The sequence below is a fragment of the Hylobates moloch genome, unplaced genomic scaffold (assembly GCF_009828535.3).
Source record: "Hylobates moloch isolate HMO894 unplaced genomic scaffold, HMol_V3 SCAFFOLD_8, whole genome shotgun sequence".
NCBI classification, from domain to species: Eukaryota; Metazoa; Chordata; class Mammalia; order Primates; family Hylobatidae; genus Hylobates; species Hylobates moloch.
Genome location: NW_026652283.1, coordinates 84,912,115 through 84,939,749, shown reverse-complemented (window position 1 = coordinate 84,939,749; position 27,635 = coordinate 84,912,115). Strand labels below are relative to the sequence as shown.

At 42.3% G+C, this 27,635-nt stretch overlaps 1 protein-coding gene across 12 annotated transcripts in view; it reads left to right on the top strand.

Annotated features, from left to right (window-relative positions):
• The window catches only part of TCAIM (T cell activation inhibitor, mitochondrial), a 67,287-nt gene extending 41,667 nt beyond the window's left edge, over positions 1 to 25,620 (top strand). For 10 of the 12 annotated variants that reach the window (XM_032161886.2, XM_058442468.1, XM_032161895.2 and 7 more), the window contains 6 exons: positions 4,652 to 4,774; positions 8,621 to 8,718; positions 8,967 to 9,058; positions 12,597 to 12,829; positions 13,425 to 13,556; positions 19,931 to 22,110. In XM_032161886.2, coding sequence (XP_032017777.1) covers positions 4,652 to 4,774; positions 8,621 to 8,718; positions 8,967 to 9,058; positions 12,597 to 12,829; positions 13,425 to 13,556; positions 19,931 to 20,171 — 919 coding nt within the window. In that variant the 3' untranslated portion in view covers positions 20,172 to 22,110. Of the gene's footprint in view, positions 1 to 4,651; positions 4,775 to 8,620; positions 8,719 to 8,966; positions 9,059 to 12,596; positions 12,830 to 13,424; positions 13,557 to 19,930; positions 22,111 to 24,980 lie in introns of those variants that run through there. The other 2 variants (XM_032161891.2, XM_058442469.1) reach the window with 2 other exon arrangements.
• The last annotated feature ends 2,015 nt before the right edge of the window (positions 25,621 to 27,635 follow it).

Here is a 27,635-nt window from a genome sequence, read left to right as displayed (position 1 = left end):
AGACATTATTCAAATGTCACTCATTTTCTGATTGCTGCCCTTTATTAGGAAAAGAAAATCCCAAATCATGAGCCACATTTGGTTGTCAAATCTCTTTAGTCTTCTTTAATCTGGAACAGTTCCTCAGTGTTTTCTTGTCTTTCATTACCTTGATGAATACAAGCCAATTATTTTGTAGAATGTCTTTCCATTTGTTTATCTGATGTTTCCTCATAATTACAGTTAGAGTTTTTTGCAGGCCTACCCCTCAAGTGACGTTGTGTTGTTTTCAGTGGATTATATAGGAAACATGTGATGTTTATGTAACCCATTGCTAATGATACTAATTTCTTCCAGGAAGTTATGATTTTTTTCTTTTAATTAGCTTCTGTTAAGGAGATATTTAGGGCTATATAAATATCCTTTTACTCATTAGATTTTTACTTCCTCACTTGCTCTAATATTCATTGATGATTCTTGCTTGAATCACATATTACTCTGCTGGTTGCCACATGTTGATTTCCTCATTTCATCATCTCTTCATATGGGGACTATGTGAAGTGCCTATGTCCCCATCTTTCCTTGAGTACTCCCTTACTTTCTGGTTCACCAAGTTGTTCCAGGTTCATCTGGACTGTTCCTGCTCCAAAGTTTGATTCAGCAGTTTTGCCAGGAAGCTCTAGCTCTTTCTAGTGGGAATTGGTTTGTAGACGCCAACATCTCAGTGCTACATGTGCTCAGTTACTACTAATCCTCTCAGTGGCCAGAGCCAGCAAACATGTATCTTTATATCTGTATATATTAAAAGCCCGGCCGGTGGCTTAAGCCTGTAATCCCGGCACTTTGGGAGGCCGAGGTGGGTGGATCACGAGGTCGGGAGTTCGAGACCAGCCTGGCCAATATGGTGAAGCCCCGTCTCTACTAATAATACAAAAATTAGCCAGGCATGGTGGTGCCCACCTGTAGTCCCAGCTACTCAGGAGGCTGAGGCAGAAGAATCACTCAAACCCGGGAGGCAGAGGTTGCAGCGAGCCGAGATCGTGCCACTGCACTCCAGCCTGGGCGACACAGTGAGACTCCGTCTCAAAAAATAATAATAATAATAAAATAAAACAGAAACTATGTTGAGAGTCTTTGTTTTTACTTCAGTTTTTAGAAACAAAACACAAATATTGTTAAGCTAGACCAGTTGATTTTTATACATTAAATGTAAGAATTCCAAAAATCAATTCATGAATCTGTAAGATCATATTTGAATCTATGTTGCAAAACATTTGAGCCCCAAACCAAACATGGTGTGTCATTTGATAATTCATATGTCAATAAATCATGCTTTCTCTTACATAATTTAAAGTAAGTTGAACAACATGTGTTACTTAGTAAATGTGGAAAAGTTGGAAAATTGTAATGCCATATCCAATAGTAGTGATGTAAATTAAGATGTATTTACCTGCTTAATCACACACCATGCAGAAGTGACAAAATGTTTACCAATATTCTTAAAGAGGGTATAGGAAGGATTATTAATTGCTATGCAAAGTCAGTGAATTAAAAAAAAAAAGCATTGAACACTTTCACCTAGAGGATAAGCTTCCAGTTCCCTTTCTCAGTGTGTAAGATCCTTCACAGTCTGACCCCACTTCACCCCTAGTCCCTCTCCAGTCTCTTATGCCCTTCTCTCCCTCTAAGCATCCTGTCATCTGGGCATATTGGTTCATCTCATAGATCTTTATGCACTAATATGATTGACATGCCATTCTCTCTCACCTACCTGGAAAGATCTGATACACCTTTCAGGTTCCAGATCACATACTACCTGTTCTACAGAATCTTCCAGGAAGAATTAATTCTTCTTTTCTCATAATAGTTCTTATATTCTAATTGCTTATCTCTATATTCCTTATTAAATGTGTCTTCCTTTAAAACAGGGACTTTATCTTCCTTGTAATCCCAACACAACACAATGTCAGGCATTCAGTATAAGTGTTTAATAGGTGCATAATGATTTGTCAGTTTCAGTATTCTAAACTTGATGATTTTTAAATGCTTTAGATCACAACATCTAAAACATTTAAAGTGAATATTAAGGAACCTAGCGCTCGCTTCAGCAGTACATATACTAAAAATGGAATGAGGCCAGGTACAGTGGCTCACGCCTTTAATGCCAGCACTTTGGGATGCCAACACAGGAGGATCATTTGAGCCCAGGAGTTCAAGACCAGTTTGGGCAACATAGCAAGACCTCATCTCTACAAATAGTAACTTTAAAAAATTAGGTGGGCATGGTAGCACATGCTTGTAGTCCCAGCTACTAGAGAGGCTAAGTCTGGAGGATCACTTGAGCCCAGGAGGTCAAGGCTGCAGTGAGCCATGATCACACCAGTCTATTCCAGCCTGGGCAACATAGTTAGACCCCATCTCAAAAAAATTGGAACAATACAGAGAAGATTAGCATGGCCAATTAAAAGAAATTTTTAAAGAAAAAATGGCCAGGCATGGTGGCTCATGCCTACAATCCTAGCATTTTGGCAGGCCGAGGTGGGAGGATCACTTGAGCCCAGAAGTTTGGAGCCAGCCTGGGCACCAAAGTGAGACCTAGTCTCTACAAAAAAATAATAAGAAAAAAGGGAACCTCTGATTTTCCTGGAGTTTTCTCTTGCATAGTAATGCCTGGGGCCCACCCGCAACCAGTTCGTTTTGGAATCTGAAATGTTCCCCTCAGCCCAGAGTCACTTTACCATTCTGTTCCCTCCCCCCTCACAACCCACTCCTGCAGCAGCTCTTCAGCCTCCCAAGACTCCATCCAGGTCAGTCATTTCTCTGGACTTCCCTTGGGTAGCCAGTGACCCTGAGCACTAACAAGCACCCTTATGTCATGATTATAGCACCAAGTGAGAGTTTCTACAGAGGCAGTGCTGCTCTCTAGAAGGCCACACAGGCTTTCAGCTCTTTTCTGAAAGCTATCCCTTCTAATCCTTAAAGTCTTTTTTTTTTTTTTTTGTAATTTTTAGATGGAGTCTCGCTCTGTCACCCAAGCTCTGGAGTGCAGTTGCGTGATCTCAGCTCACTGCAACCTCTGCCTCCTGGGTTCAAGCGATTCTTCTGCCTCAGTCTCCTAAGTAGCTGGGATTACAGATGTGCGCCAACACGCCTGGCTAATTTTTTTGTATTTTTTAGTAGAGATGGGGTTTCACCACGTTGGCCAGGCTGGTCTCGAACTCCTGACCTCATGATCCACCCACCTCAGCCTCCCAAAGTGCTGGGATCACAGGCTTGAGCTACCACACCCGGCCAAAGCATTTTTGATATTTAGTTCTTCTTGTAAGACTATTGAGGTAAACATTCTAAGAAATACAAGTTTAGAGAACATCTTTCTGCTGAGCTTATTATAGAGTTGATATAGTTGAGATGAAACTGAAACTGGACATTTGTTTGGGTGGAAAGGAATGGAGGTGTCACTGAGCACCAGGGTAGTGAATAGGCCCTCCTGGAAGGAGGGTGTGGCAAAATGACTAGATTGGTAAGGTCTGACCAGTCGGAGGGACTAGGTTACAGGGATGAAAGAATAAGCATTGGGAGCTCAGGGTAGTAATATCCAAGACTAAAATAAAGGGAGAAACTGGAGTCCACCCAGCCAGAATCCACAAAGTAATCTTTTCCTATTCCTTCATCAGGACCCATTGCCTCTTAATTGTCACTAGTCCCATTGGATATGTCTGTTGAGTTTGACTTTTACACCTTTTTAGCTCTATTATAATATTTGCTCACTTGCTCCATAATTAGTATCAGTTCTACCTCCCATATGTGTATGACTGACATTGGTGAAGATCTAGTATAGCTTACTGAAGGTTGTAATAAACACACTTTGAAGTATTTTTAATTTAAAAAATTATTCTGTCTCCAGGAATCTAGTGACAGGTTTGATATAATTAAAATTTAATTTTTTAATATGCAAAGGAAGTTGTCATAACTAGAATATGATTTGACAGGTGTTGGCAGTTCTCCAAGCAACTTATTTTAAAAGTAGGTATTTCTGAAAAAGAATAGGTAGAAGTAAAGGTTTGATTGAAAACTCGATTTAACACTGGGGCTGCTTTAAGGTAACGTATGTGTCCTTTTTTTCTGAGTACAATTTTTTTTTTAACTTTTAGGTTCGGGGTACATGTGTAGGTTTGTTATATAAATAAACTCTCATCATAGGGGTTTGTTGTACAGTTTATTTTGTTACCTAGGTACTAAGCCTAGTACCCAATAGTTGTTTTTACTGATCCTCTCCCTCCTTCTATCCTCTACCTTCGAGTGGGCCCCGGGGTCTGTTGCTCTCCTCTTTGTGTCCACGTGGTCTCATCATTTAGCTCCCGTTTATAAGTGAGAACATGCAGTATTTGGTTTTCTGTTCCTGTGTTAGTATGCTAAGGATAATAGCCTCTAGCTTCATCCATGTTCCCACGAAATACATGAACTCATTCTTTTTTATGGCTGCATAGTATTCCATGATATATATGTACCACGTTTTCTTTACCCAATCTGTCATTGATTGGCATTTAGGTTGATTCCAAGTCTTTGCTATTGTGAATATGCAAGTGCATGCATGTGTCTTTTAATAGTAAAAATATTTATATTATAGTTAGTATTGTAAAGTATGTATCTCTCTCTCTCTCTCTCTTTCTAGATCCTGGTTAGATAACAATGAGAAAAGTGCTGTTAAAAAGCTAAAGAACAGTTTGCCACTTAGAAAAGAACTAGATCGTTTAAAAGATGAACTGTCTCATCAATTGCAACTCTCAGATATCAGGTAATAAAGAAGAGAGAACCTAATTTAGAAATTAAAATGAATATGAATTACCAACTGATAAGCTTTTCAGCAGCTAAATATTTGTATCTTTAACTTTAATTGCTCTGATAACTGAGTACTCTTCAATTATCTTTATGAACATCATGAAATGTTCATCTGTGTAATAAAACTCTTATTAATTTCTTATTTTAAATATTGAAGTGAGGCTGTGCACAGTGGCTCTTGCCTGTAATCCCAGCACTTTGGGAGGCCAAGATGGAAGGATCGCTTGAGCCCAGGAGTTCAAGACTAGCCTGGGCAACATATGGAGACCCCATCGCTATAAGAACTTAAAAAAAATTAGCTAGGCACTGTGGCCTGCACCTGTAGTCTTAGCTACTTGGAAGGCTGAGGCAAGAGGATCACTTAAGGCCGGGCGCGGTGGCTCACGCCTGTAATCCCAGCACTTTGGGAGGCCGAGGCGGGCGGATCATGTCCTGGTAAGACAGTGAAACCCCGTCTCTATAAAATACAAAAAATTAGCCAGGTGAGAGGCAGGCCTTGTAGTCCAGGTATCAGAGGTGAGGAAAAAAAAAAAGAGGATCACTTAAGCCCAGGAGCTTGAGGCTGCAGTGAGCTATAATTGCATCACTGCAGCCTGGGTGATAGAGCAAGACTTCATCTCAATTTATACATATGTTACTTCTTTCTTCTATATATAGATAAAGAAGTAAGGTTTAAGTACTGACATTTTTGGTGTAATAAACTTTTTTACATAATAAGTTTGTAAGAAAAATACCCTCTTGCTTATACACATAATATATAAAAAATAATTATGTCCCCATCTTGTAAGATATTTAAGACCAGACACAGTGACTCATACCTGTAATTCTAGCACTTTGGGAGGCCAAGGCAGGAGGATCACTTGAGGCCAGGAGTTTGAGACCAGCCTGGGCAACATAGCGAGACCCCATCTCTAAATAATAATAAGTGTTTTAAAAGATTAGTATTTGAGTTTAAAAAGAGGAGGGGAGAGAGAAAATGGATGTTGTATTCTTGGTTCCATGTTATATAGCAGGACTTTTTAAGTAAGTTTTCATAAACTTGGAAATTGCAGTTATATAAAGATCCATGCTGAAATTTATTGCGGAATAGATTTAACAGTTCTTAAAACTGTAAGGAAGGGAAAAGGAGGAGTCAGGTCATTCAGTCACTGGACTTCCCATCACTAGAACTCAGAAAAATCGTCATCCAGTCTTCATGTTTAAACATCTTTGTTACTTTTTGCTATAGCCTGTTTTGTTGTTTTCAATTCTCATTATTAGGACTTTTTTTCTTATATTAAAACAAATGGGCTGGGCGCGGTGGCTCACGCTTGTAATCCCAGCACTTTGGGAGGCCGAGGCGGGCGAATCACGAGGTCAGGAGATCGAGACCACGGTGAAACCCCGTCTCTACTAAAAATATAAAAAATTAGCCGGGCTTGGTGGCGGGCGCCTGTGGTCCCAGCTTCTCGGAGATGCTGAGGCAGGAGAATGGCGTGAACCCGGGAGGCGGAGCTTACAGTGAGCCGAGATTGCGCCACTGCACTCCAGCCTGGGCGACAGAGCGAGACTCCGTCTCAAAAAAAAAAAAAAAACAAAAACAAATGACTATTTGGGTACCATAAAAACACCTTTTTTTCCTGTGTTTAGAGTACAGATAGTATTTACATGTTCTGTTCTTGTATAATCAAATCATCATAAGATAATTCAGAATTTCAAAGCATTCTTTTAGACTTCCATGTGTGGAATGTTTGAATGTATGCATATATCCGTTATTTTATCATCACACTAATCATTTTCAAATTAAACTTTATTATAGGGGTTTCTTCCCATTCCATAGTCTATTAGCATAAACTTTTCTAACTAAAAATAGTAAGATCATTTTTAAAAGTTTATAAGATAAATAAATTAAGGTGCATGCAAATAACTTTTTCTAATAGAAATTTTAAAAGATCTGTCAAAGCAGACTGGGGTTAGGAAAATGAAAGGATTTCTTAAACAAAAAAGAAATAAACATTATTTTACAGTATCATGGAGAAATTTCTCAGCTTTAATTTATATTATGGTAAATGTCAATAGATATAACCCGGCCAGGTATGGTGGCTCACACCTGTAATCCCAGCTCTTTGGGAGGCCGAGGCGGGCAGATCACGAGGTCAGGAGTTCGAGACCAGCCTGACCAACATGGTGAAACCCCATCTCTACTAAAAATACAAAAATTAGCCAGGCCTGGTGGCACGTGCCTGTAGTCCCAGCTACTCAGGAGGCTGAGGCAGGAGAATTGCTTGAACCCAGGAGACAGAGGCTGTAGTGAGCCAAGATCACACCACTGCACTCGGCCTGGGCAACAGAGCGAGACACTGTCTCAAAAAAAAAAAAAAAAATTATATATATATATATCCCACATAAACAAAAACTCTTTGGAGTTTTCAATTTTTAAGAGTGTAAAAGGGTCCCTGAGACCATAACATATGAGGGCTTCTTTACTTGCTAAAAAATTAGCCAAAACTCCAGCAAACAAAGATTAACTAATGACATTGTTTTTCATTCTAAACAGCCTATATAAAACACCATTTTTAATGAAAACAGCATTTACTACCTTTGTCACTTAAATTTTTAATTTCAAATAACCAAAAATTAATATTCTTTGAAATTATATTTTACTTTTTAAACTGTAGTTTAAAGAAAAAAAAATTTTTTAAACAAGTTTTCATTTTATCAGAAATGACGTTCATCAGAATTAGTATTAGGATAAAAGAAGAACCTACGTTTCTTGAGCGCCTGTTTTGAATGCCTGACTCCTTCACACACATTACCTCATTTGATGTCTACTATCTGTGCAGCAGGAAACATCCTCACTTTGCATGCATGAAAGTGAAAACCTTAGGAAGGCTAAAAGCAGCTTGTTCAAGGTCACAGAGCTAGTAAACCACAGAATTAGAATTCCAAGGTGGGTTTAATGACACCACTCGAGACCAGTGCTCTTCACAGTTACACAGCAGGGCCTCTGACATCGTGTCAATGTCAGGTTCCATGTGTCACTGAGGTTTAATATTAATTTATAAAATGAGCAGATTACATGATTTCATCAAAATCACTTTCTCTAGAATGAGATAAAAAGAACCTGAGGTCAGGTACGGTGGCTCATGCCTGTAATCCCAACACTCTGGGAGGCCGAGGCGGGTGGATCGCTTGAGTCCAGGTGTTCAAGACCAGCCTGAGCAACATGGTGAAACCCTGTCTCTACAAAAAAAATTTTTTAAGTAGCCGGCCATGGTGGCGCATGCCTTTAGTCCCAGCTACTCGTGAGGCTGAGGTAGGAGGATCTCTTGAGCAGAGGAGGTCAAGGCTGCAGTGAGCCGTGATTACACCACCACACTCCCGCCTGGGCGACAGAGTGAGACCCTGTCTCAAAAACAAAAAAGAGAACCTGATAAACCTAACTGGAATTCCCAGTTGGAACTTGAATCTAAAACAAAACCATCATCATTGTAACAATGTGAAAAAGAAAAACACTTTTTTCAAAGTTTTCTCATTTCATCATCTTATTTTTAAATAGAAACATCTTATATTTGCTTATTTTAAATCTTTGGATACCTGAACATAGTAGTAATATTTCTGCCCTCTGGTAAACAATTCATTTTCCATTTGGTTGCTTTTTTAAAAATTAGCTAGCTTAGAAACATATGATCAATCAAACATGTTATGTGTCTGCTTCAAAAGAGGCTCATTGGCTTCCCAAGGACTCCAGTAGTTGTGGTGAGTGCTCACTCCTTCTTCGGAGTGCCAGTTGTTAACATGCGTGTGTGCTCTGTTGGCCTAGGTGGCAGAGGAGCTGGGGCATCGCCCACCGCTGTAGCCAGCTGCATAGTTTAAGCCGCTTAGCACAGCAGAATTTGGAAACACTTAAAAAAGCAAAAGGTAAACATTTTCCATTTTCTTTTAAAAAATCGCTTAGCTGCTAGTTACATCTATAAATTTTAATGGAAAAACCAAATAACTTTATCACAGCTGAACTTTTAAATCTGTTCTTTGAATAAAGCAGCGGCATAAAATTAGCCTTTAAGCTTCTACTGAATTTAATCCTGGGTTTATTATACACTATTTGCACAATGCTGAAAGAATGAAGCACCTCGTCCATGACCAGAGGTTTTGTGTTTTATCATCAGGGTGTACAATCATATTTACAGACCGTTCTGGCATGAGTGCAGTGGGCCATGTGATGCTAGGAACAATGGATGTCCATCACCACTGGACAAAAGTAAGAAAGAGCCTTAAAATTAAAAACTCCTTGTCATTCATATACTTTCATTTCCAACAATGCTATAATGTTAATGAACTAAAAAAAAGTTTTGTTTTGTTTTTGTTTTTGTTTTTTAATGTTTTTAATCGTAGTGTCAGCTGTTTTCAGATCAGATGCTTAAATACCATGTACTTAAAATACATAAGAGGGAAGACTGATTTTTAAGGCAGTTTTTATCTGATAATATTACATTCTTTTCTGAAGCACAGCCTGAAAGCCTGTATTCTGTTGTTTTGTTTTACTTGTTCTTAACAGATTTATTGAGGTATAACTGACATTTAATAAATTGCACATATTTCTTGTGTGTTATTTGGTAAGTTTTGACATATATGTATGCCCATGAAGCCATTATCACAGTCAAGATAGCAAACGTATCCAACAACTGGGCATATATGTGAGCATATGGCCCTTTGTAAACACTCCCTCCCATCCCACCACCCCCTCTCCAAGCAACCACTGGTCTGCTTTCTGTTACTATAGATTAGTTTTGGAGTTTTTCATAAGTGGAATCATAGAGCTTGCAAACTTTTGTGTCTGGTTTCTTTCACTGTCTCATTTTGAGATTCATCCATGCTGTTGCATGTATTGAGAGTTTATTCCTTTTTATTACTATGTACTATTTCATTGTATAAATATACCACAGTTTGTTTATTCATTCACCTGTTGATGGACATAGGGTCGTATCACTTTGTGACTATTACAAATAAAGCTGCTATGAACATTTGTGCACAAATATATGGACATATATTTCCTTTCTCTTGGGTAAATACCTAGAATAGAATGGCTGGATCATACGGTAGAGTATTTTAACTTTTTAAAAAACTGCCAACACTTAACTATGTTTATCTTTTTAATTTTAGTCTAATAGCTCTGTGGTACAATCTCATTCAGTGTTTAATTTGCATTTCTCTAATAATAAATAATGGTGAGCATCTTTTCATGTGCTTATTTGTCATCCACATATCTTCTTTAGTGAAGCGTCTGTTCAAATCAAATATTTATTTGGTAGAAATACTTGCAAACCACATATCTGACAAAGACATTATATCTAGAATATATTTTAAAACTCTCAAATTTCAGCAGGAAAAGAAAAAACCAATCCAACTAAAAAAGGGCAATCTAAAACTCTCAAAATTCAGCAGAAAAAAAAAAACAACTAAAAAAGTCTACTAAAAAAACCAGTCCAACCAAAAACGGTGACATGAAATGATGTGTTGCCAAAGAGAATGTACAAATGACATGTAAGCACATAAAAACATGTTTATTGGCCGGGCACTGTGGCTCACGCCTGTAATCCCAGTACTTTTGGAGGCCAAGGCAGGTGGGTCACAAGGTCAGGAGTTCAAGACCAGCCTGGCAAACACAGTGAAACGCTGTCTCTACTAAAAATTAAAAAAAAAAAAATTAGCCGGGCATGGTGGCAGGCGCCTATAGTCCCAGCTATTTGGGAGGCTGAGGCAGGAGAATCACTTGAACCTGGGAGGCAGAGGTTGCAGTGAGCCGAGATTGCGCCACTGCACTCCAGCCTGGGCAACACAGACTGTGTCTCAAATAGAAACATAAGATAGATAGATAGATAGATAGATAGATAGATAGATAGATAGATAGATAGATAGATAGATAGATAGATAGATGATAGAACCATAGTGCATTATCACTACACACCAGGATGGCTAAAATGAAAAATAGTTACATGCTGGTAAGAATGCAGAAAAAATAGGTCATTCATGCATTGCTGATGGGAATGTAAAGTGGTACAGGCATTCTGGAAAAAGACTATAATGGTTTCTTACAAAACTAAATATGACCCAGCAGTCACCCTCGGGCATTTACAGCAGAGAAATGAAAAATTATTTTCACACAAACACCTGTACATGAATGTTTATAATAGCCAAAAACTAGGGAAAAAATGAATGTTCTTCAGTGTGTGAATAGTTAAACAAACTGGTACATCCATACCATAGGATTCTACTCAGCAATGAAAAGGAATGAGCTATTGATACATGCAGCAACTGGATGGATCTTAAGGGCATTGTGCTGAGTGAAAAAGTCAGTCTCAAAAGGTTACAAACTGTATGATTCTATTTACATAACACCCTTGGAATAATAAAATGATAGAAAGGAAGAAAAGATTAGTGGTTGCCAGGAAGTAGAGAGAGGGGAGCAGAGATGTCAGTGCTATAAACGGGATCCCTGTGATGGAACTCTTGTGTGTTTTGACTGTGGCAGTGTCACACGGCTCTATACACATATAATAAAATGAATACACATGTGAAAAATACACAAATGCATGCAAGTAAAACTGATGAACTCTGAGTAAGATTAATGAATTGTATCAATGTCAATTTCCTGGTTGTGATATTATGCCAATAATTGTATAAGATGTACTGTTAAGTGAAAGGTATATGAATCTACAATTATCTCAAAATAAAAAGCTTTTAAAATGTAGTTACCATATATACATGAGTAACCCAGAGAAAAATTGAAAAATAGGGAGTAAAATTATTTTCCACAAGATGTTAAAAGTAGATTATAAATAATATGTAGAATTTTTACATAGCTATTGCTTTTATTATAGCAGAGTTTTTAATGCCTTCTAACTCTTCTAAAAGGCCCTGGCTTTTAATAGAAAATCTTAAGTCCTTAGTGGTCCTTCCCTGACCCAGCCCCTACGTCCCCCTTCAGCCCTTCTCTTTCCACTCAATTGCAGCAGGTCACATGCCAGCCATACCAAACTCCTTATTGTTTCCAAATATGCTGTTCCTTTTCATGGTTCCATATTTGCACATGCTCTTTTTCCTTCCCCCAAAGCATCCCTTACATTCATGTGCCATTTCTAAATCTTACTTAATGTTTAAGATTGATCAAATTAGACTCCCTTAGAAACCTTTGCCTGAACCTCCTCTGTATCCACTCACCCTGATTTGGCATTTAGTATGCTAAATTCGGATTTTTGTTTCCTTGTACCCCAACTGTGAGTCCCAGCCAAACAGGGACAAACTCTTATAATCTGTACACTTGAAATGTCCAGCTCAGTGCTTACGTATATGGTAGGTGTGCAATCATATTTATTGCACTTAATTGTATTTAGTTGCTTTAAAGTAAATTTTGAAGGAATAGACTAAGTTGAAATACATACACTTTATTTCTAAAACCTTTCTTTATGCCATTTAATAATTCTAAACTAATTTAAGATTCTTACCTAAATATTTAAATATTAGTGCTTAGGATTAGGACTTACTTTTATTTGGAGCATATTTTCTTTTTGGAACCTCACAAATTCCCATCTAAAAATCCCAAAGATTTACAGTGGCTTGTTTTGAATATTAATATTTCCAGCATTACATTAAGTTTTTTTTATCTCTTACGTGAACTTTCCTTCAATGAAAATCATTTTCTTGTTAAAAATGTCTTAATGCCATTTATTGGAATTCTAAAATTAAATTATTATAGTAACATAAAACTAATTATTTCTTTCCCTTTGTTAACACTGTAGCTTTTTGAAAGACTGCCAAGTTATTTTGACCTTCAGAGGAGGCTGATGATTTTAGAAGACCAAATAAGCTATCTTTTAGGTGGCATACAAGTTGTTTATATTGAAGAATTACAGCCAGTATTGACACTTGAAGAATATTACTCTCTTCTTGATGTGTTTTATAATAGACTGTTGAAAAGTAGAATACCATTTCACCCTCGAAGTTTGCGTGGTTTACAAATGATCCTTAACAGGTAAATATCTAAGATAGAAGGATTACTTTTATTCCTTCATCTAGGTGGGTTGTGTGTGTAAATGCATTAAATTGTTTTGTATTTCAATGGGTAGTTCTTAGGAATTAAAGAAAAATGCCACTACTTGTGTTAGCAACCCTCTTCCAGCATGGGAGGATTGAAGGATTTAATGTCTAGAACATTCTTTGAATATATTGCTGAGCAGATTTACTGGGCAAAGTCAATCCAATGGAAAACATTATAAGATTAAACTAATAGTAAATCAGTAGCCATCATCTGTGGTGTATACAGTTTGCCGAGCACTGTGCTGGGTACTTATATGCATTCTGTCTTTAGCTCTCACAACCTCACTGTGCAGCAGGTCACCCCTGGCATGTGACAGATAAGGAAGGTCAGAGGGCTTGCAAGTAGGTCGTGATCTTGAAGAAGTGTGTCTTTGGGGGCAGCAAAGCTTTAAGTCAATGTTGCTGTACTTTTGAGGTGGCTTTTCTTGATGATTTTTTTTTTTTTTTTCCTGAAGACTAATAAAACATTTTCTCTGGTGGGGGAGAGGAGAGGGTCAGTGGTTTTTCCTTTAATGTATATTTTATTGCAGTGACAGATATGCTCCAAGCTTGCATGAACTCGGACATTTTAATATTCCAACACTCTGTGATCCAGCAAATCTCCAGTGGTTTATTCTCACCAAAGCTCAGCAGGCAAGAGATAACATGAAAAGAAAGGAAGAGTAAGTACTGCCAGTCCTCTGTAAAGTCAGATCATTCAGTCTAACTGAAAACTTCAGATATTTGGAACTCATAAATATGGGACCTGGAAACAGTATGAAGCTTAGGAAATTGACTAATTATTAGATATTCCATATTTATTTCTTCCCTACCTAAATTATGTTACCACCATGGACCTCAATTTGAGGAGTACAGCTTCTTAATATAAAAGTCAATTCAGGAACAGAATAAAAAATAAGAATATCAGCAAGGAATTTTCCAGATGGAAAAGACTGACAACAAGGAAAAATATTGGTTATTTCTTGATTAACAGGAATCTTTATTGTTTTAAAATTTTCAAACTGTTGATATAAAAAGAACTTTATCTGTATCTTAATTAAGTTGAGAAGAAAACTTAAAGTAAAAAAATCATCTTAGGCCCGGCGCAGTGGCTCATGCCTGTAATCCCAGCACTTGGGGAGGCCGAGGCAGGCAGATCGCTTGTGAGGTCAGGAGTTTGAGACCAGCCTGGCCAACATGGTGAAACCCCATCTTTACTAAAAATACAAAAGTTATCCAGGTGTTGTGGCGGTCACCTCTAGTCCCAGCTACTCAGGAGACTGAGGCAGGATAATGGGTTGAACTCAGGAGACAGAGGTTGCAGTGAGCCGAGATCATGCCACTGCACTCCAGCCTGGAGGAAAGAGCGAGAAAAAGAAAAAAAAAAACCTTTTAACTATTGATATAAAGAAAAGTTTATCTGCATTTTAATTAACTTGAGAAGAAACCTTAAAGCAAAAAATCATTTTAGGCCGGGCACAGTGGCTCAAGCCTGTAATCCCAGCACTTTAGGAGGCCAAGGCAAGGAGATCACTTGAGCCCAGGAGTTCAAGACCAGGCTAGGCAACATGGTGAAACCCTGGGCAATATGGTGGGGAAAAAAAAAAATTAGCCAGGCATGGTGGCACATGCCTGTATCCCAGCTACTCAGGAGGCTGAGGTGGGAGGATTGATTGAGCCTGGGTGGTCAAGGCTGCAGTGAGCTGTGATCACACCTCTGTACTCCAACCTGGGTGACATAATGAAATCCTTTCTCAAAAAAATATATGTGTCATTTTAGTTCCTAAGCAGTGTTGTTTTTATGTTGTTTGTATCTTTGAAGGAGTCCTATTATAGCCAACAGTTTCCTGTTTTGTAGGTAGTAAGATATTGCTTGATAATGTTTTATGTATCACCTGTGAAGAAATGAGGTCATTTACTTAGCCAGCATTTACTGTGACTGTTATGTGCCCAAAGCTGAGATCAATGCCATTGATAGAAAGACTCAGACATGATCTCCGCCTCCTAGAATTGTTTCTAGTAGGAGATGTGAGTGCTGTAAATTTGCCAGTGGTAGCTGGAGCACAGTCAAGTGGGAAGAGCCAAAGCTGACACCGTGGTAGCATAGGGGACAAGGGAAGGCAACAGCAGGGAACAGGATGGAAGCTGGAGAGAATGCCATTCCACATGTCCATGGAGGGAAGTTTCAAGGAGAAGAGAGGAGGACAGGGTGATGGGACCTGGTTGTTTAGCAGGGTGCCAGTGGAAGCAGTTTTCCTGCCTTACTGTTGATTTGAGGCTCAGTTTCCACAAAGTGCTCATTTAAAAAGCCAGGAATCTTAACTATAGAAAGAGGCTAGGTATGGTGGCTCACACCTGTCATCTCAGCGCTTTGGGAGGCCGAGGTGGGCAGATCACTTGAGGTCAGGAGTTTGAGACCACCCTGGCCAACCTGGTGAAACCTCGTTTCTACTAAAAATACAAAAATTAGACGGTCGTGGTGGTGCACACCTGTAATCCCAGCTACTCAGGAGGCTGAGGCAGGAGAATCATTTGAACCTGTGAGGCAGAGGTTGCAGTGAGCCGAGATCACACCATTGCACTCCAGCCTGGGTGACAGAGCGAGACTCCGTCTCAGAAAAATAAATAAATAGAAGGGATGGCAACTAACCATGGAAGCCATTCTTTTAGCAAGAGACGGTGAGATCATTTTATGTATAAAATAAATGAAGGAGCAGCATCTCTTTTGTTTTCCTTATGGAACTGATGACAACTCAGTAGGCCAGATCCTATCACACCCTACCTCTTGATTGGTTAAGTATTTGTTCATGCTATTTCTTTTCTAAATTTGACATCTGCTTTAACCCTCAAGAGCAATTCTAGCCAACTGTTCATCATTAGGACTGATGATTTTGTTTGCTATAACCTATCAGCTGCTTTTTCTCTATGGCCATTTTATAGCTTTGGAGTAATGCTATTAGATTGTGAGAAAGGAAAGTAAAAGTAAAAAATTCAAATAGGTCAATTTGTGAATGTTCCGGCCGGGCGCGGTGGCTCACACTTGTAATCCCAGCACTTTGGGAGGCTGAGGCGGGCAGATCACGAGGTCAGGAGATCGAGACCACGGTGAAACCCTGTCTCTACTAAAAATACAAAAAAAATTAGCCGGGCGTGGTGGCGGGCGCCTGTAGTCCCAGCTACTCGGAGAGGCTGAGGCAAGAGAATGGCGTGAACCCAGGAGGCGGAGCTTGCAGTGAGCCGAGATTGTGCCACTGCACTCCAGCGTGGGCGACAGAGCGAGACTCCGTCTCAAAAAAAAAAAAAAAAAAATTGTGAATGTTCCATCCTACCAGTTGCTCAGGCGAATAAAAACCCATGAGTCATCTTGATTCCTCTCCCCTGTCTCACTCCCTACCCCAGTCCACCTTCAGAGCAGACATGGAAAGAAACTCACCTCTTCTCCTTTCCTTTCCTGCTGCACCTGGTCTGAGCCTCCATCATTTTGTGATGGCCTCTTGTCTGGTCTTCAGGCTTCCACACTCAGCACCCCCCCGACCCGCAGTGGACTCTCGTCAGAGCAGCAGTGAGAACCTAGTCAGAGCTGTCACTCCTCTGCCCAATGCCCACAGACACTCTGCCCACTCCCTTGCTTCTCTCAGCTCAGCTCCTAGGACTCTCCTCTCACTTGTTCTGCTCCAGCCTTTTTATACTCCTCGAGCACTCTTGACATGTATCTGCTCCTGGGCCTGTGTGCTTTCCCACAGCCTGAGGCACTCCTTCCTCAGAAATCTCAGCTTCCTCAGGCCCTGCTCACATTCCACCTTCTCTGGCCACACAACTCACAGCATGGAGCCCCCACCCTCTGCTGCACTCTCCTCTCCACCTCAGCTGGCCTGCCTTTCTCCATCCACCTCAGCAAATTTGCTCTTTCCTTATTAATGTATTTATTCTCTCTCTCTCCTTCCCAACAGAAGGTAAGCCCGCTGAGGGCAGACTTCAGTCTATTTTGTTCCCTCCGGTGCCAACTGGGATGGGTGCCTGGCACGCAGGGGGCCTTCAGGAAATACCCATTGACCTTTCACCTGCTTCCTTAGCCTTTTTCTGGCTCTAGGCCCCAGAGTCCTTATCCCTATACTTAGCCCCCAAGAAGAGGAAGCACTTGCTACTGGTCCCAACCTCCCTTCCGGCTCAGTCATCATCCTCATGCCCCTGACTCTGGGCCCAGGAGCCTCTCCTCGCCTTTGCTTCTTTCCTTCCTTTGCTCTGCTGTCCCTGCCCTAGTAAGACACCTTCATTATATTCGCAGAGCAGTGATGAAGACTAACTTCTTTCCTTCAATGAAGCATGTTCCTAGAGAGTGGCTTTCAGATACTTTTTCACTTATAAGGTGGATTCTTAAGTGGAAACATAGTTTATTTTTATTAGGTTGGTGCAAAAGTAATTGCGGTTTTTGCCTTTTTTTTTTTAATGGCAAAAAACTGCAATTACTTTTGTACCAACCTAATAAAAAAGGTTAAAGCTCTCAGCTGTTCTAGTTCAAAAGAAAATGAGCCAGAGGCCACCCATGCTCACAGGGTCCTCAGAGTAGCAGCTCTGCAGGACCCTCAGCTTGCTGAACAGTTAAAAAAAGGGAAAAAACCCACACTGTTCTAAGCTAGTATGTACAACCCACATGACCATCCCAAAACTGTGTGGCTTGTAGCTCCTCTCTCTTGGCATTGCCTGGCTGGCATGTAGACAGTGCTTGCTGCCTGTGGAACCCCCAGTCCTTTGGAGGCTGGTGATAACCTAGTTCACAGTTCCTCTGTAGGGTGGTAATAACCCAGAGTAACCTGCACCTGAGAATCAACCAGCTCTCCCTAGCAGGGGCGTTCCTCACTTTATGTTTTTATAGTAACCCACTCAGATGTTTCCTTTTACTCTATATCATATATTTTAAATTTTAAAATCACTTAGATAAGTTGGAAACAATCAAAATGTACAGTAATAGAAGAATGTTTAAGTAGTTCTGATACTTGCATGTAGTAGAAACAATCACTAAAGGCTGGGCATGGTGGCTTACACTTATAATCCCAGCACTTTGGGAGGCTAAGGCAGGAGGATCACTTGAGCCCTGGAGTTCAAGACCAGTCTGGGCTACATGGTGAGACCTCGTCTCTACAAAAAATTTAAAAATTAGCTGGGTATGGTGGTTTGCACCTGTAGTCTCAGCTACTTGGGAATCTGAGGCAGGAGGTTTGCCTAAGCCTGGGTGGTCAAGGCTGCAGTGAACCATGGTCACGACACTGATACTCCAGCCTGGGCAACAGCGAGACCCTATCTCAAGGCCAGGCACGATGGCTCACACCTGTAATCCCAGCATTTTGGGAGGCTGAGGTGGGTGGATCACCTAAGGTCAGGAGTTCAAGACCAGCCTGGCCAACATGGCAAAACCCTGCCTCTACTAAAAATAGAAAAAATAGCCGGGCGTGGTGGTGCATGCATGCAATCCCAGCTACTTGGGAGGCTGAGGCAGGAGAATCACTTGAACCTGGGAGGCAGAGGTTACGGTGAGCCAAGATCGCACCACTGCACTCCAGCCTGGGTGACAGAGCAAGACTCCATCTCAAAAAAAAAAAAAATTAATCTCCTGCTGACTGCAGAGGCACCCAAGGATGAGGAAAGGCTGGTACACGTTATTTTCCTGTTGAGGGGACAACCCTGGGGAACCTTAACAAGGGCTGCCTTCTCAATGCTTCTGTAAGATTGTACCTCAGAAGAACTGATGGGTTTTCCTGATATAAAGCTTGTGACCCATGGGTCTGGGAAACCTGGGAATGAGACTGTAGGCTTCTCCTAAAAGGAATGAGAATGAGAGTCTTGCCCAGGTTTTAAAGATATATTGTTGGAGAACTATGCAGCAACATGGTCACACTACAAGGCTTTTCACTTCCAAGCGTAGTTGTTAATGTCTTTTCTTGACAAGTGAAAAATCCCTTTACAGAAAAAGTTACTCATCCCTTGCTATTGATAGAAGTTTAAGGGTTCTTTCTGTCTAATCCTGGAGAGATTAGAAGCAGGCCCAGCTGTGAAACATTTTCAGAGCCATCAGCCCTGACTGCTGTCTGTCTGCTTGAATCTCTAAGCAGCATTGTGTAGGAGAGTAATCTTACAGAAAAAGCAAACAGCACTTGAGAAAGTGATCAGTATTATAGGCCAGGATAACTAACTGCTATGACCATTTCTGTTTTTTACTGCCTAGTTTATGGAAATTTTATAGTACCTACTTTTCTATGCAGAGTTTAAGGGTGATTAAATATAAGATGTTTGGACATTTTAAACCAATGAAGTATTTTAAATAGACTGGCTCAGGGACGCGACCATGTCAGTTTTGCTTTATTCACATTGTTAAATGGGCTTGCTGAGTAACCCATGTGTTGGTCTAGATGTAGCACATTGAATCCACTTATCAAAACACCGTATCCCTAAGCACTTGCCACCTGTGGGAGAAAGTATTTGAGACACTGAGTTCTGCCTAGAGTTGTATACTTTGTAGACCTGAACTGAAGCCCCTGATGGAATAAGAGAGTTGTAACCTCAGGCAGAGGGGAGGGAACAGACAGGGGGCTGGTGAGGTAGGAGAGTAAGAGTGAAGAGAACCTGTCCTCCTCAGGATCCTGGTTTTCTGTGAGCCTGCTTTTATCTGGGAAATCTTTAGACAGCATTACTGTCCAAGGGTTAAACTTTAGGTGGGTCCTAAAACTAGGGCTTTTATATTCTTCATTTTCTGCTTCCTTCAGTCATTAACAGCTGCTAGGTAAGGCAATATAAGAGCTTTTTAAATTTTATGTTATTTTTAGCCCTTTACTGCTAAAAACATTAACAAATACTTTTAGAGATCCATGTGACAGTAACTGAAAAGATTTAACACCCAATGGCTATTGGCATGTCTTCCAAACGCATAATTCGGCCTTTGTGGGTGGCGTTTTCAGTGTTGTGAGTGCACAGTTAGGGCCCCAATATGTAAGAATATATTTACATTGTGTGTTCTTTTATTTGGTTATAGCTTATGACAATATTTTTATTTTCTATATAATAGGTTAAAGGTTATTGAAAATGAATTGATACAGGCATCAACAAAGAAATTTTCTTTGGAGAAGTTATATAAAGAGCCCAGCATTTCTAGTATACAAATGGTGGATTGTTGTAAGAGACTTCTAGAACAATCACTGCCTTACCTACATGGGATGCACCTCTGCATTTCACATTTTTACTCTGTTATGCAAGATGGAGACCTTTGTATTCCTTGGAATTGGAAGAATGGAGAAGCCATTAAGTAACACAGAAATCTGTTTTATTTTTTTAAGAGATAAGAAAGGAACTTAAATTAAAAATATTTAAATCCACAATTTGATATAACAGTATTATTTACATATCATAAGAACAAAGTTTCTAACTGCTGCTTTAAAAGTAGACTTTTTAAAGAAAATTAATTTCTGCTAGGAAAGGTTTTATAGGCCAGGCGTGGTGGCTCATGCCTGCGGTCCCAACTACTTAGGGAGGCTAAGATAGGAGGATCACTTGAGCCCAGGAGGCCAAGGCTGCAGTGAGCCCAGATGGCACCATTGCCCTCTAGCCTGAGCAACAGAACAAGACCTTGTCTCAAAAAATAATAATAATAATTTAAAATAAATAAGTAACTAATAAAAAGATTTTATATCCCATTCTTATGATGTTGGTTGGCAAGGCTAGATAAAAAGATGTTAGAATGAAAGAACATATTTTTAGTGACATGTAAATGAAGGATTCTACAATAGTCATATATTTTTATATGAATGAATGTTGGGTTGGGCTGGAAAGGTATGTGTGTGTAAATATAAAGGTCTCACATTCAGAGTATAGCTCTGAAATAATAGAACTCATGTCTACGATTCAACATGCATCTGTATAGTTATATCTCATGTAAATATACACACACATATTTTGCAGCCAGTAATTGACAGTTAATGTCCAAAACAGGTGATTGATAGGTAGCAAAAATTAGATAACCACCGATTTTGCCCAAGAGAAAGACTAAAAGGACTAAAAGCAGTTGAATGTATGGTACTGACATTGTCATAAGCAGTCTGATAACCAGTTTATTAAAACATGTGCATTAACAGAGAATTTAATTTTAAACCCATAATTTCTCCTATCCACTAAAATATTATAATTGTTGGTAGTATGAAACCAACAGGAAATGTTTTTGAATCATTTAGTGAGGTGACTCATTTGTTTCATGGGCAGACACTATCTGTTTCCCACAGAGCTCTAAGAAATAGAATCAAGTGTAAAATGGTTCAGACCATTCAGGATTTCTTGTCACTCTTCTCAACCCCGATCTTCCTGTTATTACTGATGTTTGAAACCCTCTCATTAGCCCTGGCCTGGTTAAAGCCCCTCAGAATCACCTCTCATTCATAGCAATACAATTCAGCTCCAAGTGGTTGATGGTGTCCCCAGCACGGCCGAGAGACCTGATCTCTGGATTCAGTGCTTTTAGCTCTTCGAGTTTACTCTAAGATACCTTCGGGCAATATATACATATATATATATTTTTGAGACAGAGTCTCGCTGTCACCCGGGCAATATTTTTAACCAATCCAAAAGCTCTTCAGGTCATTTCTGAAGAGGACAAAGTGAATCCTGGCTTGGAACACCATTTTTGGGCTCTTGCTGCTGAATGAATCAGAAAGGAATTTTTTCTGAAGAGCATTAGAAAGTAAAGGAGATATTAAAATAAGTTCTTGAAGTATGTTTTATATTTATCTAAAACACTGATTATTTTAAAAGTTTACATTCAAATGTGTATTCAAAAGAAGTACTGATTTGTAATTATTATAGTTTGTGTGTATCATCCCTTTTAACTGTGCCTAACAACTATACTTAAATTTTGTTTTCTAGTGTAACAAATGTTTCCCATAAGATTTTCCAGAGCCAAATAATGGGAGTGAAAAATTCCTTAAGTGTTATATAAGAAAACATATTAGAAAATCAGTTTTGGATTATACCATTTCTAAAATATACTAATATAGAATCCTCTGTAATATGTTTTGAATTGGATTTTTTCTCAGAACTAATTGTTACATAATAAATAATACATCAACCAGATAACTGTTTTTTTCTTGTTACCCAACTGTTAGTAGTTTTAGAACTATTGCAGTTTAATAGGAAATGAGAAGAAATTGCTACTTGTATATGCCTGTTTGACTTCCTCTCCCACTCTAACATGAAAAAGAAAATTATGTCCCACCACTGAAAGCTGGCACAGGAGCAGGCCCCCCTCACTGTTTCTACGAAGTCTCAGGTGAGAAGTGGTCTCCAAAGGGACCTGAGCTCCAGCTCAGGGCTAGGCCTGTCCCAAGGGAGAAACAGGCCTGCACTCCTCTGCCCAGGCTGTCCTAGCAGGAAGGCATGTGTGTTTCCCAAGGACAGCTTCTTACCAGGCCCTACTTCTTCCTTTCTCTTAAAGGACTGCACCTCCAGGGGGCCTTCCTGAGCTAATGAGAGGGTGGTGGGCTTTCAGAAGTGGCCAGGTGAGACAAAAGGGACCAGGGCTGTCTCAAGGGCCAGCTCACCTTTGGCATCTCTAGGGAGTAAGTGTATATCCCAGATAGAGGTCCCTGGAGTTAACCCCCTCCAGCTCAGGTCACTGTCCCAGCAACCTGATGCCCCTGTGTCCGCCATACTAACTTGACCTTTTTCATGGAGTCTGCCGCCCCACCCCCAGCTGCCCTAGAGAATTCTGCCCAGGCTTCCCTGGAGCAAACGAAGCAGATCAAATCAGTCCCATGGAGACTGATGGGCCCCAAGGCTGCAGGCTCCTCTGTAGGAGACCATGGTCCTGGCAACCTCCCACCCACAGGCCAAGGTATAGGAGCCACAGAGGCATCCAGTGAGGCCTGGCAACTGGCTAACCATGAAGTGCCTACCCTGTTCCAAGACCACACTCCTACCTGTGCCACCTGGCCAAAGATCCCAACCACGAGCCCTCTGACATGGCAGGGTCACAACAGGTCCCATCCCATGGGTGAAAATTGACCCCGATATGGAGTCCCAGTGGCCACAGATGTTAAGTGGCCCTGGGTGCAAGACCCACCCTCACTTGTCCTCAGTCTCCCCACCTATGAAAGGAGGCACCAAGGCATGTTCTTAGAGGTTCTCGCCACCCTGAGAAAATCTGTCCCCGGAAGCCAGACTGCTCCCATGGGTGGTCCTTGGCCAGCTTAAGTACCCCTTATTCCATAGCAGTTGGGCAAGAACAAGAAGAAAGAAATCGAGCAGCCAGTGCCCCAGACAGATGAGACCTGCATCGGTGCTGTGGGACCCTTCTTCTCCCAAGTCTCAGCTACTACAACCTGGTTCTCTTGACTGCTCAAAATCCTTCCCTCAGGCCAGGTGCAGTGGCTCACACCTGTAATCCCAACTACTTGGGAGGCTGAGACAGAAGAATCACTTGAACCCAGGAGGCAGAGGTTGCAGTGAGCCAATATTGCACCATTGCACTCCAGCCTGGGTGACACAGCAAGACTCAGTCTCAAAAACAAAACAAAACAAAAAAAACCCTTTCCCTCATGGGGAATTGTTATATGCAGTTTTTTTTAGGGATTTTTTTTCCCTAAGCTGACAGATATTACATATCAGGGGACTGAGGCCCAGACTAGGGAAGAGACTTGTCCAAGGCCCTTCTGCCTGCTGCAGGCAGGAGAGGAGATTAGAATCCAGGTGTCCCAGGGGCTGGACGGATCTGAGCAGGCAGAAGCACCCCCAGCTCTGGGCAAGCCCACCATGAGGTCAGCACCAGGTCTAGGGTCACCACCACGTGGGACCTCAGAGCAGCACTGCTCCATCTAGGAGGAGGGTAGGATCACAGCAGAGAAAGACACACAGGGACCCTAGATGTTCCCTGGGTGGCCAGGCATGTCAGTCCCGGCACGATGGTAGGAATGAATGAGCCAGCAGCTGAGAGGGCCTAACTTGCTTCTACAGAACTGCTGTGCAGATTGGGTCAGGGCGGCACCCTGCAGCTCTGCTCCCCACTGCTCCCATAGGAATCCTGGCAGGCCTCGCCCCTCACACCTCCCACCAGCTAAGCTGCTCAGGGAGCCTCATTCTCCCTCTGCTCCAGCCAGGGCATGGGGCGCCCTGGGACCACAAAGGTGCCTAGGAGTGTCATGCTCGGAGTGACATTTGCACACCTCTGCCCCAAAGTGCCCACCACCAGCCTCAGCAACATAGTGAGACCCCTTCTCTATTAAAAATAAGAAAAATTAGCTAGGCATGGTGGCACATGCCTGTAATCCCAGCTACTAGGGAGGCTGAGGCAGGAGGATCACTTGAGCCCAGGTCTAGGCTGCAGTGAGCTATGATTGCACCATTGCAGTCCAGCCTGGGCAACAGAGTGAGACCCTGTCTCAAAAAGTCCCCACCACGCCACTCATTCGGGGGAAAGTGGCTCAGCAGAATGTGCTGCCCAAACTGAAAGGGCCATCAGATTTTCACCCTCACAATCTTCAGGAGTGGGAGGCAGTCAGTTTTTCTTTTTCATTTTCTCATTTGTCACTACCACAGGCACTGGCCTAGACCTGTTGGCCTCCTACATGAGCCAGAGACTTCTAGGTCAGCAGGACAGCAGAGATGCCTCAGGAGGGGCTGTGTGATTGGGAGGCAGGGATAATCTGTGTAGGTGCCAGCCCTGGTGCCTCAGGTTTATCCCTACCCAGAAGTGCAGGATTTTTTTTTATTTTGGTTTTTTTTTTTTTTTTTTTTGAGACAAGGTCTCCCTCTGTCACCCAGAATGGGGTGCAATGGCACGATCTCACCTCACTGCAACCTCTGCCTCCTGGGCTCAAGCAGTCCTCCCACCTCAGCCTCCTGAGTAGCTCATACTACAGGTATAGGCCACCACAGCCAGCTAATTTTTGTATTTTCAGTAGGGTCGGGGTCACTATGTTGGCCAGGCTGGCCTCAAACTCCTGGGCTCAAGCAATCCACCCGCCTTCGCCTCCCAAAATGCTGGGATTAGAGGTGAGAGCCCCTGTGCCCAGCCCCTGAAGTGCAGGATTTTTAAGCCTTAGGGTAAAATTCTTGGTCTTTTCCTTTCTTGTCAGTCATCCAATAAACACTGAGGGAGCACCTCCTGTGTGCAGGCCCCGTCCGGAGCACTGAGGACACAGCAAGGACAAACACGCTGCCCTTGAGGAGCTGACGCCGCAGACGCTGACTGTCGTGCAGGCTTCCCTCCGTGCACTGGTTTCCTGTGACTAAACTAAGTTACCAACTCGGTGGTTTAACACAATAGAAATTGATTCCCTCACAGCTCTGGGGGCCACACATCTGACATCAAGGTGTCAGCAGGGCTGCTGGCCCTCCTTGGGCTCTGGGTGAGATCTCTTCCTTTGCTTCTTGCCCCCAGTTTCTGGTGGCTGTTGACACTCCCTCACTTGCAGCTGCATTTCCCCCAGCTCTGTCTCTGGTGACATGGCCACCTCCTCTTCCCAGAGTCCTCCCCGTGTCGCTGCCAGTCTCTTATGAGAATATGTGTGACTGCATGTGACCCACCAGATCATCCATGACAAGCTTCACTGGAGCTTAACTCCCAAGAGCCTTAACTGGATCATACACTTTGCCACATGAGGTGATATCAAGGTTCTGAGGTTTAGCAAATGAATGGATGATTTTGAGGGCCACCACTCTCAGCCTCTACACTTGGTGGCTTGGCCTCAACACCAGCCCTGGAGAGGGGACTCCCTTCTAACCTTCCTTTTTTTTTTTTTTTTTCAGACGAAGTCTCACTGCGTTGCCCAGGCTGGAGTGCAGTGGCGCAATCTCGGCTCACTGCAAGCTCCGCCTCCCAGGTTCAAGCAATTCTCCTGCCTCAGCCTCCCGAGTAGCTGGAATTACAGGCACACGCCACCACGCCTGGCTAATTTTTGTATGTTTAGTAGAGATGGGGTTTTGCCATGTTGGCCAGGCTGGTTTCAAACTCCTGACCTCAGGTGATCCGCCCGCCTCGGCCTCCCAAAGTGCTGGGATTACAGGCGTGAGCCACACGCCTGGCCTAACCTTCCTTTCCTGGGGGTCTCCTGCAGCCCTGTGTGCAATATTGAGATTATTTACATCCTTTAACAATTCTTTAACATAATTTAACAATATTTATATTAAACTTCTCATGTTTATATTTTTTTAATTTTTTTGAGACAGGGTCTGGCTCTGTCACCTAAGCAGGAGTGCAGTGGCATGCCCCATCATGACTCACTGCAACCTTGACCTCCTGGCCTCAAGCCATCCTTTCTCCTCAGCCTCCCAAGTAGCTGGGACTACAGGTGCATGCCACTATGCCCGGCTAATTTTTGTATTTTTTGTAGAGATGGGGTTTCACCATGTTGCCCAGGCTGGTCTCAAACTCCTGGAATCAAGCAATCCACACACCTCAGCCTCCCAAAGTGCTGGGATTACAGGCATAAGCCACCATACCCAGCCTAAACTTCTGTTTAAATCACTGTGTGTTGGCCGGACGCAGTGGCAGTGAGGTTGCAGTGAGCTGAGATCGCACCATTGCACTCCAGCCTGAGCAACAAGAGCAAAACTCTGTCTCAAAAAAAAAAAAAAGAAGAATGGCTGGGCGTGGTGGCTCACGCCTGTAATTCCAGCACTTTGGGCGGCCGAGGCGGGCGGATCACCTGAGGTCAGGAGTTTGAGACCAGCCTGACCAACATGGAGAAACCCCATCTCTACCAAAAATACAAAAATCAGTCGGGCGTGGTGGCACATTCCTGTAATCCTAGCTACTCTGGAGGCTGAGGCAGGAGAATCTCTTGAACCTGGGAGGCGGAGGCTGTGGTGAGCTGAGGTCGCACCAGTGCACTCCAGCCTGGGCAACGAGAGTGAAACTCCATCCCCCTAAAAAATAAATAAATAAATAAAAATAAATCACTGTGTGTTTCTGTTTTCTGATTGGACCCAGACTGATACGATGATTCAGCAATGCCCCCTGCCATGAGTGGGAGGCCAGGCTTGGCTCCGTCCTGGGCACTCCCCAGCTAGAGGCCTGTGTGCCCTCAGCCTTTGAATGCCTGCTCACATGTTGCTCATTCATTTAAAATGCAAAATGTGGTGACTGCCGTCATCCTCTGTGCTGAGAGACAGCAGCCTTGCTCCTCATGACCTTGGCCTTAGCAACCCACCTCTTCCTCAAAGTAAGGTGCATGGGCTCTGCAGCTGACATTTCTCCCCAGGCGGGGTAACCTCAATGTGTTCCAGAGGGAAGAGTTGCCACAGTCGTGTGGTCTGGATGGCTGGGGCCTCACTGTGTGTCCAACCCAGCTATAAACTGGCAGGTGGGGAACACTTGTGGCCTGGCTGCTGAAAGGAGGGTGTCTGTGGTGTGTGAGCTCTGCCGTGAAGTCGAGGGAGGTGATGGGCATACATGTGGAATGGAGCCAGCGGCCCTTAGGAACCGGGCCCTGCCATTCTCACCCTAGTGGCCCACTGTCCCTGGAGTGACCCTCGAGTGCTCTTCTCTGGGTGTGTCTCCCAGTCCCTTCTCAGTCAGAAGCAATGCACAGTCACATTCTGCAGCCCACGGGGTGATGTCTGGCTCCACATGATTCGAGGCACAGCTTATCTGGCTACCCCCTCATCTCCCATTGTGCAACCTCAGGGCAGGGCCCATGTCCCATCCCAAGACTGCCTCACCAGGCCCCCTTGTCTCTCACCAGCCAAAGTCCAAAGTGAGTCCAGGGAGGTGTCCTAGCCCATCCCCC